Below are 21,541 nucleotides of genomic sequence, written 5' to 3'. Positions count from 1 at the left end.
GTAACCCCTCAATAGGCAGGTCATGATCCAGATGTCATTCACAAGAGCGCTAATGTTACCAAATTACCAAAGGAATATCATTGGCAGTTTAAAAACCACCAAAAAGAAGCTAAACCGATTTCTTTAAGTCGCCGAATGGGAAGCAAGGACAGCCTTGCGCATTTCTTCCTCCATTGTCAACTCCGTAACATTTGGTTTTAATGTGGCTTACATAAAACTGTTGCTCTGTACCATAGACATCCCATCTGCACTTATACACGTACAATAATGAACGATATTCCAGTGTGATAATTTGCTCCCAATTGAGTGTAAAAAAAAAAAGCACAAGCCTGTCATCAACTATTCTACATTTGCAGCATTTGGCGGATGTCCTTATCCTTAACTTATATTTTTAATCCCATTTATACATCGCTATAGGGTTAGGTTCCCTGGTGGTCTAGTGGTTAGGATGCGGCGCTCTCACCGCTGCGGCCCGGGTTCGATCCCCGGTCAGGGAACCAACCCCAGCCACTCTTAGTGCCGGTCCCAAGCCCGGATAAATGGGGAGGGTTGCATTAAAGCATAAAAACATGTGCCAAATCAAACATGCGGATGGTCCGCTGTGGCGACCCCTAACGGGAGAAGCCGAAAGAAAGTTTATACATAGCTATAGGGTTACAAAGGGCAATTTGGCATGGCTGGGATTTGAAATCATGACCTTCAGAGCCATCCCTTAACCACAAACTACCACCTCCCAAATTTCTATTCTTCAAAATACCTACGTGGATTTATGCATTGTGTTGTTGCCGTGCGATCAGCCGGAGAGGGCAATACTTAATAGAATTGGAAATACGCGTTTCCTCATGCATTCGGAAAACAATGGGTGTGAACCCGAAAAATGAAAAAAATTGAATCAAACGAATCAGGGTTGGATTTTTTTTTTACTCGCTTCCAGAGAACCGCATTAAGCACACACATGCGAGAGACAACGCATTAGAGGCAGGGTATTTTTGCATGACGTGCATTACTAGAAAGATATCACACACACACACACACACACACACACACACACACACAGTGAAGTAATATAATGTAAGAGGAAGTGATTATGTGTAGGAATAATTTTGCTGGAATGCTAAAATGCAGATTAGTGTGTGTGTGTGTGTGTGTGTGTGTGTGTGTGTGTGTGTGTGTATGTGTGTGTCCAGCAAGCCTAAAAAACCCTGATTATATGCAGCTGAAGCAGCACAGACGGAGTGTGGGAGAGATGATTTGTGTGTAACAAGACAAACTATCTGTGTGTGTGTGTGTGTGTGTGTGTGTGTGTGAGTGAACACAGCAGTTCTGTAGTACTAGCAGTTCATTTATTACACCGACGCATAATGATTGCAAATGAAAAGCAGAAAATGTGGCGCACGCGCACTGGGATGCGTTATTTAGACGGCATGCCCGTTGGCACGGGATGATCCTCGTCTTTGGACTTGGGAGTGTCACGAATCCCTGACACTGAAGACTTCTTCCATTGTTTGTTCTACAAACTAGATCGAGCTCTCCAATCTCAGACCGTCCAACAGCAGACATTTAAGGAGACGCCTCAGGACCAATCAGAATGGAAAATGGTTGGATTCTGCTTCCTTACGCTTCCTCACTCACTACTTCCTTGTATGTTTTACGAGCATCGCCTCCGATGTATAAATTAAACCCCTAGATCTTTTTTTCCCCTCCGTAATCCCCACCCTCATGCGTTCTGGGGCATTGCAAGGATGTTGACGGCATGGTATTCAGGTTACATTTAGGAATGCTACCAGATATGAATGCTACTGTACATAGGTATAAATGGACAGGACAAAAGAATTGGACGAGTGACTTTTCCAGCAATATGTGGTTCTTTTACAAACTGTTACCACGATTGTATCGGACGTCTTTGGATTTGTGCCATGACATTCTCCTTTTATTTGAACTAGGAGAACCAAACCTGTTCTGTGCAGAAAGCCAGCTCTAAAAAGATATGCTTTATAAGGGTTGGAGTGGAGGATCTGCTGCTATACAGCTCTAACTTCAACCCTATTGGCCTATCTTCGCATATCCCAGCTTGCTACAAGGCTGGGTTTAGAGCGCAGTTTCAGCCATGATACGGCGCCCCTGGAGCCGTATCAGAGGGTTAAGGGCCTTGCTCAAGGGCACAAGAGTGGCAGCTTGGTAATACCGGGGCTTGAACCCCCAACCAGTAACCCAGCACCTTAACCACTGAGCTACCACTCCCCAAAACCAAATTGAATGCTGACTGCATCCCAGGCCTCCACACAAATCTCAAGATTCTAGAAAGGTGGAGATTATTATAGCAGCAAAATGGGACTAAATGTGAAATGAGATGTTAAAAAAGCACCTTTGAATCATACAAATCTATCGTATTGGAGAAGCAGGATTTTGTTTTACACTAGAGGGTTGTAATACACACCCATCATGCGCATGGGTACTATAGACGCTCTATACAGGATACCATGAAATAAAAGAAGAGTAATGTATCTATTCCTTGCAGCAACGTGATCTTTTCCTCATAATAATGGGACCCCCCCCCCATAATCTGGTTACCATTTCACATAATGGGTTTTTCTTTGTTTCATGAGTGGCAGCACAATGCCACACGATATTGACCCTGCATAACACACCTGTTACATAATTAGCCCGATTCCATTCCTTGAACGATGGCATTTGACCACAGAAATACACGTTCCTCCTGCCGGGAATAATGAGGGATGAGACGCAGAACAGAAAATAAATGATGAGACACCATGCGGGTTTGAGAGACAGAAAAAGACGATGCAAGACAAGGGCAGGTAGACGAGAGAGAGAGTGTCAGAGAGGTAATTGCTCTCATAAAGATAAGACGGAGAAACTGAGCAATTAGTGCTTTAATTTTATCGCTTGTGTGGCTGGTAGAATGTTTGACCTCTGGGTTTCGTGTTTGGTTTAAGGTCGACTATGTGATTTTCCAGCAAAAATGGTTACCACAAAGTTGGAGGCAATTGTATATGATGTATATTCCACATTTACTTCCAATTTACTGCTATAAGAACGTCCACGCTTTTGGGAAGATGTCCCGCCAGAATTTGGTGTGTGCTTGTGGAGATTTGTGATCATCTGTCCACAAGGGTGTTAGTAAAATCAGGTACTGGGGTGCAGCCGGCATTCCAATTCATTCCAATTGGGTTGAGGTCACTCTTTAGCAGGACAATCAAGATCTTCCACTTTTTCCAAACCATATCTTCAGGTAACTGGCTTAGGGGAACTATCATGCTGAAACAGGATTAGGTCTCCTAGTCCAAGTGAAGGGATGATTTCCTGACACCTTGTACAATTGAGTGCTTCCAAGTTTGTGAAGAATCACATATGGCAGGTACAAAATATATTTCCCCATATAATGTAGCTTCAAGCCAATGATATTAAGGATATCAGATCATAGCAGTCAGTCAACACAATCAAGTTAAAAGAATTTCTTCTCTTTAGGATCTCCAGGAACCTTAGGCTAAATGGGTGATTTGTGGAATCTACCAAATTTTTCCTATTCGTAAATTAATTTTGGTCTAAATTCTAGTGAAAAATCAGGTACGAATCAGAAAACAAGCTCGAAATTCTGTTCCGCTTTCTCTCCACACGTCGATTCACCCTTAGGGATGTGCGTTCTCTTCTTCCCCGACTGCAGCCTCTTTTATGCGCTCTCTGAATGGGACGCCTCATGTGTGTTTGCTCACCTGCATGATTAGCATCGTTGCTATTGAAGTCTATAAATGGAGGCGGCAATGGAAATTGAGTGAGTCAACCTGCAAGGAATGGAGACAAAACAAAAAAAGGCGGGAAAAGAACACGGCAGAAGAGAACATTAGGAAAGTCTGGCGTCCCTGAGGGGGAAAAAAGCTGCAAGGTAATCGAGGGCTTATTATTAGAGGATTATGTGGTCGGGATCGGGTTTCATCTAACGCCGCACAGCTGTAGCTCCACTTTGTTGTGTACAGCTGTTACTTCTGTCCTCGCTCCACCACACGCACAATACACAATACAATGCTATCGGGTCAGGTAAAATTGGAAAGAGAAGGAAGGAAATAAAAGAGACAGAAATGATAACGTGAAAAAGACTAGCTTCGCTAGCACTAAAGTGTCACGCTGTAATTCTTCATATTCGCATACGCTTCAGTTGGACGACTTTTGCGTGACAGGTTACATTGTAGAAATTGTAGAAAAAGCACGAAAAAAAACAAAAAAAACTGCTCAGCCCGGCAGTTGTTTTTGGGCATGGACGGTATATGCGTCAGTTTATGAGCCGTCATCTCAGTCGGCACGTCAGCTTTCTTTCTCTCTCGACGCGTTTTAGGGGGGGGAAACAAAGCCGAGGCAAGCGCTGATTGTTGAAAGCTTTCGGAACCAGTTCTGCTTGTGGGCTGGAACGCAGTTTCACAGCACGAACCTTTTCAAATCGTGTCAAAGCTGTGCTGTGTCTCGCTCTTTCTGCATTTATTACTTTCCCATCATTCTTTTTTAACCCTTTGTTAGCATCCCATTCCATTCAGAGTAAACAATATGTTATTTTTATTGCCGCAAGTCTATTTTTCGATCAGTCAGGGCAGGGTTGGGTTCCTGTACATAGAGTATCAGGGGGATGTTTTTACATTTATGGTACCTGCCCTTATCTAGAGAAACTAATGTATGTCATTCACACAACTGAACAGATACAGGGTTAAGGGCCTTGCTCAGTGGCCCAGCAGTGGCAGTTTGGTCTGGCTGGGGTTTGAACCTTTAGATCCAAAGTCAAATGCCTTAGCTAGATTTGCCCTTTTCCACAGTAACTTCCATGTATCTTGTTCATACAAATGAGCTTTAAGGGGTAAGGGCCTTGCTCAGGGGCCCAGGTGTGGAAAATTAATGTGGCCGGGATTTGAATTCACGACCTTCCGATCAAAAGTCCAATGCCTTAGGGACTAAGCTACCACTTCTATGTTCATAAACAACTTCTGCTGCCATGTTGTTTAACGGTTTGTACCTACGATATCAATCAAATTGAGTCAAAATGTCAAGAGACGTACATTCCATAGTGCAGAGACCTTTCCAGATCATGTCGAATCTTTCTCTCTCTTTCTCTCTCTCTGGTGTTTCTGCATTTATTACTTTCCTATCATTCTTTTTTTTTTTAAACCCTTTTCCGGAAAATACACTGCCATGCCATTCCGTTCAGTATAAACCAATGCTTTATTTTCAATTTATTTTATATTGCGAGTCTCAACCACGATGCCACGTAAGCATTTGATTGAAGTGAGCGAGTGAAAAGTCTAAGAACGACGTCTCATTTTGAGCTATGCTGGATGCTTTCGGTTAGCAAGTTGATTTATGTTAGAGTTCATAATATTTTTATCGCAAAAAAACAGCAATTTTTTAATTTTCCAGTGTTACAGACTTAACCATGTGATTCAAAGTTTCCAAGAACAAATTCCAAACCAACGTGGGATTTTAGTATTTTTTATACGCCTCGTCTCTACCTAAAAAAAAACTGACGCAGAGCAGTCTATCCAGATGTTTTACCTCCTCAATTGTACATTGAAAATGCTCAAGCATTGTGTAACTCGCTGACTAGTCAAGCCTTTCTGCTTTGTATTTGGCGCTTTCAGGCATGCTTCTGTTTTTCCTTTTCTTTGTAAACGGCTCACATCTGTATAGAAAGTATTTGGATGTGGTAGCATGAAAATGTCCTTTCATTTAATTTAGGAGACTTAAACCAGTCCCAGCATGAAAATCAACAAAGCCAGTTCAATCAAGATATAGGAAGATCTCATGCTATAGACCTCTGACCTCAACCCTATTAAACTGTTTGTATTGGAATGCTGAATGCACCCCCAGGACTCCTCACCTCACCTTCCCAGAAGAGTGGAGGTTTTTATTAACAGCAAAATGGGACTAAACGTGGAAGGGACTGTCCAAAAAAAAGCATAGTCAGATGTCCACAACCATTTACCCGTGTAGTACACATGTTTCTCCACAATAATTACCCCTAAAAAATCGGTTCTATGGAAACTGAGGAAAAAAACGAATCCAGACAGAATGTTTGATTAAGTGGGAGTAAATGAAAAGGATGGCGACAGCTGCTAACATCAGGGAAGACGCCGTGTCCGCTGAGCTGCCTGCCTGATATCGAGTTGTACAGAGCGTGCTTTGCTCCGTGAGTTCTTCTTAAAAGCTGACAACCAACAGAGGCGTACAGCCTGTAGCGATCTATAAACCCGTTATTGATTCAGTTTTTGGATCTAACCTGCAATTTGTTTTTTTTTTGTTTCTTGTTTTTTTAGTCCAACAGGAAGCCACTTGTTTTTCTCCGCCCATTAAAACTCTCCTGTAATGTACATTCGGGAATTCGATTGTCCGCATGGTGCTGTATTATCTTCATGTTGTGTTTTTTTAATGATTGATCGTGATTTGAGGAGGATTTGCACCACGAGATTAGAGTCATAGAGAATATGAACAAGTGGTCGGGATCCAAATATACTTCGAACGAGACAAATATCCGAGATTTCAAACTTTTTTGCAGAAGTTATTTCTTTTTTTTTTTTCCCACAGCTCTCCAGTTCATATGCTCCATCTCTGGGTCCAAATTTAACTTCACGCCTTCTAGTGTTTAGTGGGAGAGATAGCGTGGGAATTCTGAGAAAGAGACATCTGCTCTGTCTGCGTTGGCTTCCTCCGCTTCAACTATTCAGCATTTGTCCTTAAAAGCTTTGCACTGGTGATGGGGAGATGGAAATGAAACAGTGAATCAAAGACTAATAAATCAATGAAAGGCCTATTAGTCTTACTGTTTGCTATGGGGGCGCCAGTTGTTCTCGCTCTGTTTTTTCTTGCTGCTGTCTGATTGATTCTCTCTCCACTTGCCTCGCCTCGCCTCGCCTCCTGCTACATGATCCGCAAATCTAGGTGAACTGTCTCTTTCGAATCCCTTGAATACTGTATCTCTCCGCTCTCACCAATATTCCACTTTTTCTTTATTCCCAAATGGATTTGTCCAATATCTGGGCTCAGAAAAATTGCTTTTGGTTCACCAGACATGCTCCTTCCTGTAACCTAGTCTCAGTCTTGCTGTCTTGTCTGCTAAATTAAGATGGACTACCATGCTTGAAGGGATTTGGGCCCAATGTTTGGAAAGTGGCTCATTCGTTAACATTTGGGCTGAAACAAAGGAAACTCTGCTGGCATTTAGAATCATTATCTTCAAAATGTAACCAATTTGTACTTAATGAACCTTTAAAGGACTCAACAGGAGAACCTGCTTAAAAACTCCATACAGAAAACTACCCGAGCTCCAGATTGAATCAGGATCGAATACCTTGGAGCTGTGAGTTTTGGCCAATGCAGTCTATTGCACCACTGTTCCAGCCTTCCTACCAACCTACGACCCAGAAACCACAAAGCTAACCTGTAAAAAAGATGCCTGCTGAAATGCAGATGGAGTGGCTTATGGGGGCCAGTTTTGTTCAGTAAGCAGGACATCATTAGAAATACTTTTACAGAGTGAAACAAAGAAGCGGTACATCGAATTTCATCTTAGTTCAATTTACAGATTTGGAGAAAATGTGCTATTTAATCTGTGTGTACTACCTCAGAACCATGTTCATGAACCATGAGTCAATTCAAGCAGTCATTGGGTTACATCTGGGTAAAATAATCTCTGTTTGGAAGGAATTCATAAATTATTTACAAATTGAAACATAGTTTGGATTGAGGGTAAGACTAAATATTTGATACTTATAGTATTTTATTAGGCAAAACCTTCAGGCTATTAGGCCTATCATTTGAAATAGTAGTAGTACTACTTACTACTACTTCTACTACCACTATACTCTTAAAACTACTAGTAGTACTGCTATTGTTACTAATAAAGTCAGAAGTGGTAAAGATGTCAGTGGTTAAGATGTTGGATGTCTTTTTGAAAGGTCTTAAATGCATGCACCACCAAGGTGAGACTTCTAGGTTCTTGATCAAGGCCCTTAACCGCAACTGCTCAGGTGTAAGTGTGTCTGCCAAATGCCATAAATGTAAATGTACAACTGTTTCAGCTATCGCTACTTCTTCTACTTTTGCTACCAAAAGAACTTATATAATAATAATAATAATAATGGTGAATGGATTGAATGTTGTAAAAGCTGGAGTCCTAACATTTGAAGCCAAGCAACATAATCCCATATGGCCACCCAGCATCTCCAAAAAATGTAATTACTGCAATATGTTTTGACCTTTAAGAAGGTTGCCAGCTGCAGAAACAAAAGGCAAATTAGTGGATCACCTGCCTTGGGAAAACCAGGATGCCAAAAATAGCCAAGTGAATCATATTGCAAAAAAAAAATCCTTCTGTTCTTTGACTTTGAGTTTGAGCTGTTAAATGACACTTCTCACTCAGGGCAGGCACACAATACTTTAGATCTTTAGATTTGCACAATGGGCAAAGCTCAGTTTAGGCTCAATACTGATATGATTAGGGAGACCCTTTAAAAAGCACCAGAGACAGGAAAGTGAGTGTGTAGTGTTGAATAGCATAGTGAAGAAACACAGCATTTTTTGGCATTCTTTATCGAATGGTATGAGGAAGTGAAATCTTCAGCTCTAGCACAAGATCATAATTGAAATGCTAATCTGTCATCTAGGGCAGTGGTCCCCAACCCCCGGGCAATTGGTCAATTGGTACCGGGCCGCACAGAAAGAATACATAACTTACATTATTTCTGTTTTATTTATTTTGGAAAATTACCAGATTCTCTCCGCCACATCTGTCTATGACTCACTCTTGATGCATGTCATGATACCTTGGTCACATGTCTTACCTTCATCTGCTACCTTCTTAAAAGGGGCTGCTCCGGCCACTAACACACAATACATTAGCGCTAAATCAATACCCCCAAGCGAGTAAAATGAACAAAAAACAACACAATGGATTTACGTTTATTATTAAATTTAGAAAATACCAGTGTTTATGGTTGTATCTTTTTATTCTGTTGTATTTATCCACCACACCTTAAAGGACGGTCCGTGAAAATATTGTCCGACATTAATGGGGCAAAAAAGGTTGGGGACCGCTGATCTATAGTGCCTGTTTTTGAGATGCATATATGCATGCGTGTTCCTTTAGTATGCAACAAACCAGCTAAAAGATTTGAAAAAGTCACATCCACAGTCAAACATTGGGGGTGGAAGGTTAATAGTTTGTGGTTGTTTTGATACAGGGAAGGCTGGAGAATTTTTCAGGTGAAAGCAATACTGAACCAAAATGGCTACCATTCCATATTTCAACACCATGTAATTCCATCTGGACTGTGGCTCATCGGAACCAACTTCACCATACAACAAGACAATGACCTGAATCATACATCCAAGCTCTGTATTTAGAGAGCAAACAGTCTGCTGGAGTTTTATCTACAGACTATTGCATTCTCTGGGACAAACTGGATCGCAAGGTCAGAAAGAAATCTCCAACAAAGAATTGGTTTTAAAAGAGGCACGACAAAGTTTTTCAGCTGAATGTTTGGAAAAACAAATTGTCCATATGCGTTTGTCTCTCAAAAGCCATAAAATAATAGGCATTTCCAAACATTTAAACAGGCAAAGTAAAAATTCAGATTCTATCTAAATGCACCAATCAGAACAAACCAATTGTGACCAGTAGAAACTTTCTTGTTCCCAAGAATCGTTCTAGTTTAAAAATAAAGGGGGATTGCTGTACTGCTGTAGGTTGTTTTAAGTGTAAAAAATAAATAAAAAATCATGTGGAAGCATAATGCCTTTGGAGAGATGTTGGTGCCTTCTGGGAGAAGTGGAGGCAGAGAAAATAGGGGATGTGACAGTGCAAATTCTGCATAATTTTTGAAGAAAAAAACAAGTAGTAGGAAAGTAAGAAGATTCAGTGTCTCTGTTTCCTTTCCATATCATTATAAAACATATATGAATTAAGACAAACACTGGTCCTTCGGCTCACTAAAATGCACAATATTCTAACCTGGAAGTCAGTTTTCTTAGGAAGAAGGGTCAATGCTGGGGCCGTTTGAGCAAATAATATTTAATATGATACAAACTAAAGCAACATATTCAAAGATCGCAGGCAACCTAATAGAACATGAGGCAAGGCAGGACATCTATTGGATTGACTTGCAATCGCTGGCACTTTTAAAAAGCACCTGATGATCTATATTAGTGAAGAGAATGTTGGGTGAAGCCACTGATTGATGGTTGATCGGTTATTTTACATCCAGGTTGTAATTTAAAGTAAAAAGATGGCAAGTATAAATATTTGACATTCTGTTCATTTTTTAAATAAAAAAAAAGAATCAATGCAACATAGATGGACCATGAGGCTTGTCTGCAAGCCAGAAAATCACTAGCCTATCTCAAAACAAGGAAATATGCTAGTTGGACCGGAATAATGGTCGGGAATACACCCTGGCACGGCACACACATTCACACGCTTATTCGCACCTAGCGGCAATTTGGAATAGCTCATTCATTCAACAGAAGGTTTGGAAGGCGCGGAAAAGAACGGAGAGACATGTTGAGACCATGTGAAACCTGACACTCAACTGTACACCAGAGCTCTGGATGAAACCGTGGAAAGTTATGTAGTAGATTCCGGGTTTTTTTCTATTATTGATTGTATTTTACTATATCATCAACACAACCTTGGGGACAACTTTGGCCAGGGTTTGGATTTCAGGAAGACTGTTTAAATATTTATGTGAGTGGCAATAAATAGTGCAGAAGGCTTTATGCAAGGAAGCACATCTTACTACTTGGAAATTGAACCAGTGATGAGTATAGTGATACAGGTTTTTTCCAGCCATATTCAAAAACTTTTTTTTTAATTTGTATATCGTGTTTAACGATGGACATCGTCTCAAAGCAGCTTTACAGAGATACATTTTATACAGTGGTATAAAATAGGGTATTATTTCATCATTTCAGTGCTCAGCCCGTACGCCGCACACAGCAACAAGTCGGTTTGCAGGGCCGCCGTCCCAGAAGGAAGCACCTTCTGAAGCTGGCTCACAAGAAAGCTCGCAAACGGTTTGCTGAAGATGACCAGTCCAAGAGCATTTACATTTACATTTGCGCCATTTAGCAGACGCCTTTATCCAGAGCGACGTACAAAAGTGCTTTAAGTCTCTAGTAATGAATAAATCTACACTGGTACCCCAGATTACAAACTTAATAGAAATATAACCCTAGAATTCTACAAACTTGGAAAGTGCTAATTTAAGTGTTTCAGTAAGAGGTAGGTCTTCAGTCGTCGCTTGAAGATAGTCAGGGACTCCACTGTACGGACATCTAGGGGAAGTTCATTCCACCACCTCGGTGTCAGAACAGAGAAGATCCTTGAACTGTACTTACCTCTCATTCTGAGAGAAGGTGGTACCAGTCGAGCAGTGCTGGGGTATCTCAGACAGCGTGGTGCAGTGCGAGATGTGATGAGGTCACTGAGGTAAGATGGCGCTAGTCCATTTTTGGCCTTGTAGGCAAGCATCAGTGTTTTGAATCTGATACGTGCAGCTACTGGGAGCCAGTGAAGGAAGCGCAGCAGTGGGGTGGTGTGGGAGAACTTGAGCATGAATTACTGGAACCATGTCTTATGGTCTGATAAAACCAATATAAACTTGTTTGTCTCAGATGGTGTCCAGCATGTGTGGTGACGCCCAACAGAAAAGTGTGTCTTGCCTACAGTCAAGCTACTTAGGGTGTATTAACTTTTGTTGCCAGCTGTTTAGACAGTAATGGCTGCCTGTTGAGTTGTTTCCAGAGGACAGTAAATTTGTTATATATCCAAGTTTCATTTCTAAAGTTTTATGTAAGGGGTGTGTGGTTGTGTGTGTGTGTGTGTGTGTGTGTGTATATATATATATATATATATATATATATATATATATATATATATATATATATAGTATCTGTTATATTAGAAATCCATGTGAATGAGTGGTTGCTATAGAAACGATAGGATTAGAACAAGCCCATTAATAAAAAGTGGCCAATACTATTGTCAGGGTCTCTGTCCTGGTATAGAACACGAATCAACATCCAATCAAAAAAAAGAATCGACATCACCGTGCTGAAAAGGTTGATTTGTCCGCATGCCAAATCTCAGCATTTCGAGTAAAGTGAGTGCGTATGGGGGGGGTTTGCAGGGGGAGGTGAAGCTTTCCCACTCCCGCTTTTTCATTCTATTCACTCCTACTGTGTTGTGCTCTCCCCAAGCGATAGTGGAGGCTTAATTTAGACTCCTCCACCCCCCCCCCCCTCCCCCATTGGGCGAGGGATATACGAGAAAAGAGCGAGACAAAATGAGTCATCTAACTCAAATTAAATGACTCATGTCAACATCAAGTACTTGACATAGACAAGTGAGAAGATGAGATGAAAAGAATGAGAACGAGGGGGGAAAAACCGAGATGGGTGAAGAAAATAAAACGAAACGACGGAGAGTAGAAATAATGGGTGTGTAATCAACTTTGAATCCCAACCTTAGAAGATGTATTATCTCACTTCGGTGTTGTGTGTGTGGATAGATAAAAAAAAAAGAAAGAGAGAGAGAGAGAGAGAAATCACACAACTGTGCGTTTATAGCACCTGGATCCAAGAATTCTTTCTCAATCTACAGTGTGTGTGGAAAAAGTGGGGTTTTGTAGCCTTCCTGAAAAGAGGAAAAATACAAACACACACACACACACACACACACACACACACACACACACACACACACACACACACACACACACACCATTTCTGAGTTAGGGGTGTCAAATACACTATTATTGTAAAAAAAAAAAAAAAAAAAACAACATTTCATACCCTATACAGAGAAAAGTATTAGGATACCAGACCTTTTTCAAACTGGTACCATAAGAGGCACACAAATGTATAGGATGCCATTGGAGGTGGTGGTATGAAATTTTCCCTGCTCCTGAACCAGAAGATTTAAATTAGTTCCAACATATGACAATGTATCCTGTGCACAAAGCCAGCTCCATGAAGATATAGTTTACTTCGGTTGGAAAATGTTGAAAGATCTTGAGGGTCCGAGCTCTATAGCAGGCCACTCAAGATCTTCCACATTTCCCAACCATGAACATTGAAGAAAGTTGGTGGACCATAAGACCTTGCATGTAGTGGTGGAAGACCTTGCATGTAGTGCTTGTTAAACGTTGTGGAATTTAGTACTTTTTTTTACTTCCTGCTTTTATGGTGGCTATAATTTAGAAATGATACTGTTGAAAGTCTTCGATACTGAGGACTTTACCCTCATTAACAACAAACTGATCATTTAAGCATTTATTCCTTTTCAGTTTGGTGCATTTGGCATGGATTTGGTACTGCAGATGTGTGGCATTTTTTTTTTCCAATAATAATAATTATTTTCAAATCCCTCTTTTAAACTCGATGCCGTGTCAGCAGGATATCGGCAATTCGGAATATCCCTGGCGTCGTTCTTGAGTATAATGAGAGGAGATAATAAAAGACGTGTGAAAGAAGTGTGTATAGATCTGTGTGTGGTGTTCATGTAAAAGTGACATCTGTAATGATGTTGTATGTTTAATATAAAGAATTCTATTTATCACAAGTTTCTCGAAAGATCTATTTCACGGCTTCAATTTCACCCTTGTGGTCAGTCAATCATAAAATTATTTATGCAGTATATATATTTATACACATACTAAATATGATGGTGTTGGGAAAATTTTAAAATTCAATTATTAAAGCAATTTTATTTTTGGTCTTAGGTCAAATGACCTGCTTTTTTCTAACATTCCATTCCACATTTTCTGACATAGTAATCTCCACTATTCTGGAAAGGTGTTCCACTAGATTTTGAAGTGTGGTTAAGGAGCTCCACAAGGTTTTAGTAAAATTAGTTTCCCAATTCTTTCAAAAGGTATTCCAAAGGATTAAGGTCAGAACTCTATAGGAGGCCACTCAAGATCTTTCACTCCAACCCATGTAGCCATATATCATGGATAAATTTGGTTTAAGTTAATGCTACCACATCCAAAGACGTCCTATACAATTGGATGAAAAATTCAAAACTTCAGTCATGATTAGAGTGTAATTAACTAAAGGTAAATATTAGTTATTTGGGCTGGAATTATTGTTTTTAGCTCTTGGTTTGGGAAAAACAAAACAAATGGCACCTATGGATTACAAATTCCTATCTCGCAAAAATACGATAGCACAGGTGCTGCTCTGCAAACTAAGCAGAAACTGTATTCAAAGGACATAAAAATCCAGCAATGCATAATACATGACCGGATTTGGAGCCATGATTCAGCCTCATGTTGTTTTACAGTCTGTATGATTTAGCAGTAGAAACTACGCATTTATCGATTATCTTTCTTTTTCCTTACCACATGAAGGTTTAATGTTATGCCTTAAAGTACTATAGTTACACATTCAAGAGACTACTGCATAACTTATACTGGATAAAGAAGCAGCATATGCAACAACCCAGTTCCCCATTCGAGAGAAATGAGAGAGACAGAAAGTGATAAATGTAAGCAATCAGGGAGGATGGCGACACATTAATTACGTGCCACATAAAGTGATGCAAGAACGAGCTTTCAAGAACACGATTTTTGGCACACCCACGTATATATACTCAGAAATACACACCGGCCATGGAAAAAATGGCACTTTTATTTATTTAGACATAGAGCCTCCGCATTACACCAGTGAGTCATTTAAAGACCTATAAGAAACTACTTACTGCTTGGAATAACACACACACTGAGTCATAGGAGTTTGTAAATGAAAAATCATTTTGCAATTGAAGTTATTAGTATGGAGATGAATTACAGTTGGACCCTTGTTTAAAGTATTTGGACTCATATGGATTTTGGCTCAATAGTAGTGTGTGGCGTTTGGAACAATATGTTCAGCTTTTAATAAAAAGCATTGTTACAAAGCAAGATGTGGATTAAGCAAAACCCCAACAACCAATATGAAAAAACATCCCACGTGATGCACTCTTTATTAGTCTAGGTACTAATTAAGAGCCTGCACCTGCTGATTAATAGAGAGATGGTGGATAGTAATGGACCTTATTGAAGTGGGACATCATTAAATGCTTTATAGTTCATTAGTAGCAGTTTATATTAGTGATGAGAAGATTGGATCATTTAGTGATTCGGTACTTTGAAATCACGTTCAACAAAATGGACAAATCTTTTTTTTATAAAATGTAGATCCCCCAGTATGTCTACATACACCAACGTTGTCTGTAGTCCCAATGATTTATCTATGTATATATAACTGCATAGTGTACATGCCAGTCACGTGATGAAAGAACGAACCAGAGGACTTGTTCTTCCAAATCTCATTAAAGACTCGTTCAAAACTAAAGAATCGTTCATCGTTGTTTTCTAATCATTGTGAAACTTTATAGGGAGGCTGGTTGTATAGTTATATCTAATTGTCCAATTTGCGTTTTTATTTTCAAGAGCTAGAGATCTATTTCAGAACAGAAGATCTCTAGATGTGATTCGAACATTATCCAAAAACCTACATACAAACCCTCAACCATTCAAAACCTTATTTTCCACCCAAGCAGCAAATCTGGCCACACTGTTGTATACAGACACATTACTCTGGTCTGGCTAGGTGATGAATCTTTCCATTAGAGACTTCCGTTCCATTCTAGCCCTTGAGCCTCGCAATCCACCATAGTTCTCAGTGGATTTCCTGTCAGCATCACAAACCTATTTTACCCTGCCTTTTGAAACAGAACTGGAAGAGTATAGAAAATTCACAGGCTGACAACTCTACATGCAATCTGCTTGCTAGCGTAACATCTAATGCTGCATCTATGCTGCAAATATTCACTTGGATTTCATTGTGCAATTGTTGCCATATTGTCAGGTCCTTTAGTGCCTTTTTAAAAGCTATACCGTACCATGTAATTGCATTTTACTTCTAGACACGTTCCCATTTTTATTGTATACAGTCATACATTGCTACGGTGAATGACTCTGCAGTTAGAGTGTGAATCTGGCAGGCCGGGACTGTGAGGAAAAACCTGGTATGATGGCTGTCTGGGTATCTCCAAACACATATTTAGAAAAAACCCACATGCCATAATGCAGGAAAAATATAATGTCTGGGGTTGCCTGATGTATCAAAACCAACCACTGGCTGAGTATAAACACTGTCTTTAGTGCTGACTGAATATTTTCATACCTTTCATAAGTCTTTGGAAATCTTGAGTGGTAGTAATGGACAATTTTATTTCATTCCATTGGCAGTTGTGTAGCAATATAATATCAGCTAAATATAAAACTTTCTTTCGGCTTCTCCCGTTAGGGGTCGCCACAGCGGATCCTCCGCATGTTTGATTTGGCACGTTTTACGCTAGGTGTAAAACTGTTGAGCACCTCAACTTGAGTGCTTTTATGAGAGTTGGGCTACTTTAAACAACTTAGATTTGATTAGATTTCCAATATCCCACCTTTCCCCAATATGACATTACTATACCAAATACCAAGCATCACATCAATATATTTCATGTTAACTGACCAACTGGAACAGGAACGTTAAGGCATTGACCCTGGAGACTCCAATACAATTCCTGTGTAGGTTGTTACTATAGAAACAATGACGTATCAGAACGAGTGTATGGTTTCATTACTCTTACTCCAGTGGCACCTCTACTCACATGATATCTGATTCTGTTCTCAAGAGCAGTCATCATACACTCTCACGTTTTATTTGCATTCGGGTTTGACACTATTAGACTACATTGAATCTGATCTAAGGCAAGTATGAGATTTAGTGGCGTAACAGAAATGCTTAAAAAATAGACAAAAATAGCTGCTTCTGAGTACTTTCTCATGAAAGTCATTGAAAGGTTTTGGCGGTACTAGATTCCATTTTCTGAGGAACTCCCAAAAAATATTCCCACGCCCGTTGATATGATGAGCAGGAGCGATAAAAAACCGAGGTCAGTGTATTTTGAAGGACTTTAATAGCCACAGGGAAAGAGTGGAAGGCTAGACTTTAATTCAGAGTAGACGGACATGGTAAACACCATCTGTGTGAGACCTCTGTTCACTTTTTTTCCCCCTGTTTCTTAGCATGTAACCATGGTACATTGGTGCAGAATAAAAATCTCAAGCATCCTAAGCAGGGCTAAAAAGACAGGGACAGATCTTTGTCACAGTTCATGAGACGTTCCTGCCAACCTGTGATGGCTGATAGGTTTTTGTAAGATGGTCTAAAATCTAATATCTGCCAATAGTTTGATGATGAGATCTCATCAAAGGATTCATGGCACGTGGTGTCTTTTTCTTTACCATCAATGATACCACAGAATCCTATATAATCCCTCGTTTGTCAAGCAACAAATCATCTCCTGTAGATGCTAAAAAATGACCCTGTTCTCCCAATTATACCCGCCCCTGGTTGGCGAAACCGTTTTGTTTTTGCACCATAGTGCTATTTCGAAGTTCACAACAGAACAGCACATGCTGTAGACGTGGGTGAGCGTCTGTCTTATGGTCTCATTCTAGCAGGTTTCATGTGGCTTCTTCTATGTTTTCTTTCAAGTCTAATCTTCCCATCTGGTGTACCGTTATTATGTCAAAGCTGCAGGTCAGAGACTGGACAGACTGTGTGTGTTTGTGTGTGATCACTGGGACGACTTTATGAATCATTATGTTCTGTATAATCATAGAAGCCTTTTGCGTGTTTACATGCTGGGATTTGTGAACAGAGTCTGTTCTGAAACTTTCCACCTGCTGTTCTTTGGCGGTACTGAAGCCTGATTAGCGGTAGTGTGTATTTCTACTAAGCTGCTTTGAGACAATGTCTGTTGTGAAAAGCGCTATACAAATAAACTTGACTTGACTTGACTTGACTATTTCATTGGGTGTATTTTCTGTACGGTTTTAAAAGAAAATCCTTGTTGTATAGATTATGTTGAATCTTTGGGTGCTCTGGCAGTGTTTAAACTTAAGCTCATTTGCACTATGGGAACACTGCAAAGATCTAAATCCATTATAGATTTAAAAAGTGGTCTTATAATCATCACCACCATCATCATCTGGAACCCCATGGATACAAATTTGATCACTTGTGTATTTTTGGTCTATAAGTGCACTTTCCTTGTTTGGTACAAATCCTGGTGTCTTATCAATCTTAATAAACCAACCTTGAACCCAGCAGGTGGTTCACCCCTGGTGGTGTAGAGGACTGTCTCATTAGTCACCAGTGCTTGCATGAACGTACCGCATCTGTACACCAACGTCCATATTAATGATTGCATCCAGCCTTAAAGGGGGATGTTCATTAGTGCTGGTGGTAATGGGAAAATCAGTTAATAGGTTAAAGTAAAAATCCATGCGGAGAAGCTGGGATATTAATCTTGTGATCCTCCATGGCTAAAGAGACACACATAAAAGCCATGTTTTTTTTTTTTTTACCTTCTTTGAAACATCTTAAATGGGATTGGAGAACACGGGCAATTGCTGACACAATCACATTATGAGTGAACGGATTTCCTTTGTGAAGCAGCTTCAAAATACATTAGTTCCACAATTGTTCTAGCTGATTCAGTCCTTTCCTGGCTAACATTAGGAAGAAAATCCCAAAACACATTAAGTGTTACGCAAGATGTAAAAACGCCAATTACTCACGATCCTCCTGTATATTTCATGGTAACATCAGCTAGCCGAAGCAGTCGGTAGCATGACTAAGCGTGTAAAGTACACGGTGACCGGTTCAAGCTGGATAGGTAAAGTAACAGCAGTCTCATTTGAAAGAACTTGGCTCTGTAGGCAAGGGGTATCTATCTATTATTTAGAAACTTCTGTCAGTTGAAGTGGACACTTTGTGTGTCCGGTGAGGTGTGTGAAGTGATGTGGAGGGGAAAAAAATGCAATCCCGCTTACACACACAAAAAAATACACACTTTGAATTATTTTGTGTTGGTTTACATTGTGAAATGCTTGACAGACCATCTACTGCAATGGATTCAGCCAACAAATACTTCATTCATGTAGGCAGAGGGTATACCACTTTATAGCTTCATCATCCCTCAGGTTAGGGAATTACACAATGTCGATTTCCTCTTAGCTCCCAAAAAACAGATTGCTGTTCCCGAGATCGCATCCAGGGTGTATTTTCCTGGTTTCTCTGGATTTCACCCGAATAACTTGTTGACTTAAGGCATGAATATTTCAATAGGAATGTTTAGTCGTTATACAACAAACCCTAACTGCAAGTTATTTTTATCCCAGTGAGTTGTTTTGTCTGGTCATCATGAGGAAAACTGCTTAGTTTACACAACGTGAATCTTGTTTTGAATTATTTACACAACTTAAAATAGCCAGCATGCCCACACAGACATAACATCTAAAATGGGATGGCCAAACAGAGCTAAGTGTGTGGGATGTATGCGAAACTGTACCGCACAAATTTATAAGTTTCTATTGTCTCTTTCTTGTTCTTTAGCTGAGCCCCTGCCTCTGATGGACCTGTGCCGGAGAGCAGCTCGTCTAGCTCTGGGCCGTGACCGATTGCAGCAGATCGAGACCTTGCCTTTACCCCAATCTTTAAAAAATTACCTCCAATACCAATGATGTGGACAGCTCGACTCGACACACACAAAGACTCACAACGACGCGACGCCTCGAGGTGCAGCGGCAGCAACAGCAGGGCCGAATGTTTACACTGCAATTTGTGGCTACTACCAGAGATATCCTATTTCTTCCACAATTTGTTTTTGTTTTGTCTTTCTGGATTTTTGGATAGTGAGAATCGAGCGTCAGGATGCCACAGCACCCCCCACTGTTAGTCTCGCTCTGAATGTATTAAAAAAAAAACCCGGAGATGCTCAAACCAGGCTCAGAAGTGATGCTTAAACATTCCAGCAGGAAACCAAGCACCTTAGAGGCCAGACACTGGAGATGGAGATGGAGATGGAGATGGAGAGGGAGCTGGTTTCAAACAGGTCTTACCTGTGCACAAGGGGGCGACCTCTAAGTACATCAACACCCGATTAAGTGCACTAATACAGCACAAACGCTTCAAGCTAACTTTTTTCTTTGCCCTAATCTAATAATTTTTGAGTGTGTACCTTAATTTTAAGGTTAGTGTGAAGTTTTTCCCAGTCCCCAAGGTTGATTTATGATGATTACGACATATGTTTTATTTCATTTATCTGGATGGAATTCTTTTTTAAATGGCTTTGACCTTGTGCATACTAGCACACGGACATCCCAAATGGCTTTTTATTTGAAACCAGGATGCTGCTTTTTTCTATTATTATTATTATAATTATAATTATAATTATTATTATTATTATTATTGTTGTTGTTGATGATGCGGTTTGTCTGCCCGATCAAACCATAGATCTGCAGTAAACCGTAGAATGTATGGACCCTGTTCTACATTAGTATATTTAAAAATGTGAATAAAATCCAAGTGAATGAGAACAGTCTATCATGTCATATTATTATTGATCAGTTGCTGTGTGTCCATATAACATTTTATCACCTACGTGCCCAATATATATATAAAGTTTCTTTCGGCTTCTCCCATTAGGGGTCGCCGCAGTGGATCCTCCGCATGTTTGATTTGGCACGTTTTTACGCTGGATGCCCTTCCTAACGCAACCCTCCCCAATTTATTGCTTGGGATCGGCACTGAAAGTGGCTGGGGTTGGTTCCCTGACCGGGGATCGAACCCGGGCCGCAGCGGTGAGAGTGCCGCATCCTAACCACTAGACCACCAGGGAACCTGTGCCCTATATATATATAGCATTAAAGTTTCCCTTCACTTCTAGGAGCTAGAAGACCCAAACCTGTTCCAGCATGACAATGCCTCTGCACACAAAGCCAGCTCCATAAAGATATGCCTTACATAAGTTGGAGTGGAAGATCACCTGCTCTAGAGCCCTGACATGTGGCTAAATAAGCACAAATCTCAACAAACACCCTCTAACATCTAGCAGAACAACCTCCCAGAAGAGCAGAGGTTATTATAACAGCAAATATGGAATGGGATGTTCAAAAAGCTAATCGTATAGACGTACTTTTGTCCATTTAGGAATTCTCGCAAATACAAATGAGTATGGCTTTAAGTCCATGTTTGTTTATAGCCTATTTGTGGCATTTCCACTAATCTGGAAGTCAAACTCTTACAATTGCCCACGCAAACACGTCACCCATTGGAGTTTTTATCAGGGTGAGAAACGAAGTAATCGTGCTCTAAGTACATGTCCGACTTTTTTTTTTCATCGCCAACCAAAGACCTAACCTTATCTGTACATTCAGGGAACCTGTTAACTAGTAGAAGGGCAGAAGTTAAGCAGGGAATAAGATACAACATGGGCATGTTTTTGCAGAAATTGAATCACTGATTTAATTTTCCACCCCAATACCGTGTGCTTAACAGGTCCCTGTGTGAATGAGCTATAAGTAGGATAATGTTTTAGATGCGTCAAACGAATTCACTTGCCGCAGCGTAGGAAATGAGCAGTAAACAAACACGGCTTCTTGCT

At 40.3% G+C, this 21,541-nt stretch overlaps 1 protein-coding gene across 5 annotated transcripts in view; it reads left to right on the top strand.

The window, feature by feature from the left end:
* Nucleotides 1-20,474, top strand: part of spsb4a (splA/ryanodine receptor domain and SOCS box containing 4a) — a 33,649-nt gene extending 13,175 nt beyond the window's left edge. For all 5 annotated transcript variants that reach the window (XM_046852778.1, XM_046852774.1, XM_046852775.1 and 2 more), the window contains exon 3: nt 19,492-20,474. In XM_046852778.1, coding sequence (XP_046708734.1) covers nt 19,492-19,619 — 128 coding nt within the window. In that variant the 3' untranslated portion in view covers nt 19,620-20,474. The remainder of the gene's footprint in view (nt 1-19,491) is intronic.
* The last annotated feature ends 1,067 nt before the right edge of the window (nt 20,475-21,541 follow it).

The sequence above is a fragment of the Silurus meridionalis genome, chromosome 6 (genome assembly GCF_014805685.1).
Source record: "Silurus meridionalis isolate SWU-2019-XX chromosome 6, ASM1480568v1, whole genome shotgun sequence".
Lineage (NCBI taxonomy): Eukaryota > Metazoa > Chordata > Actinopteri > Siluriformes > Siluridae > Silurus > Silurus meridionalis.
This window is presented reverse-complemented; position numbering and strand designations above follow the sequence as displayed.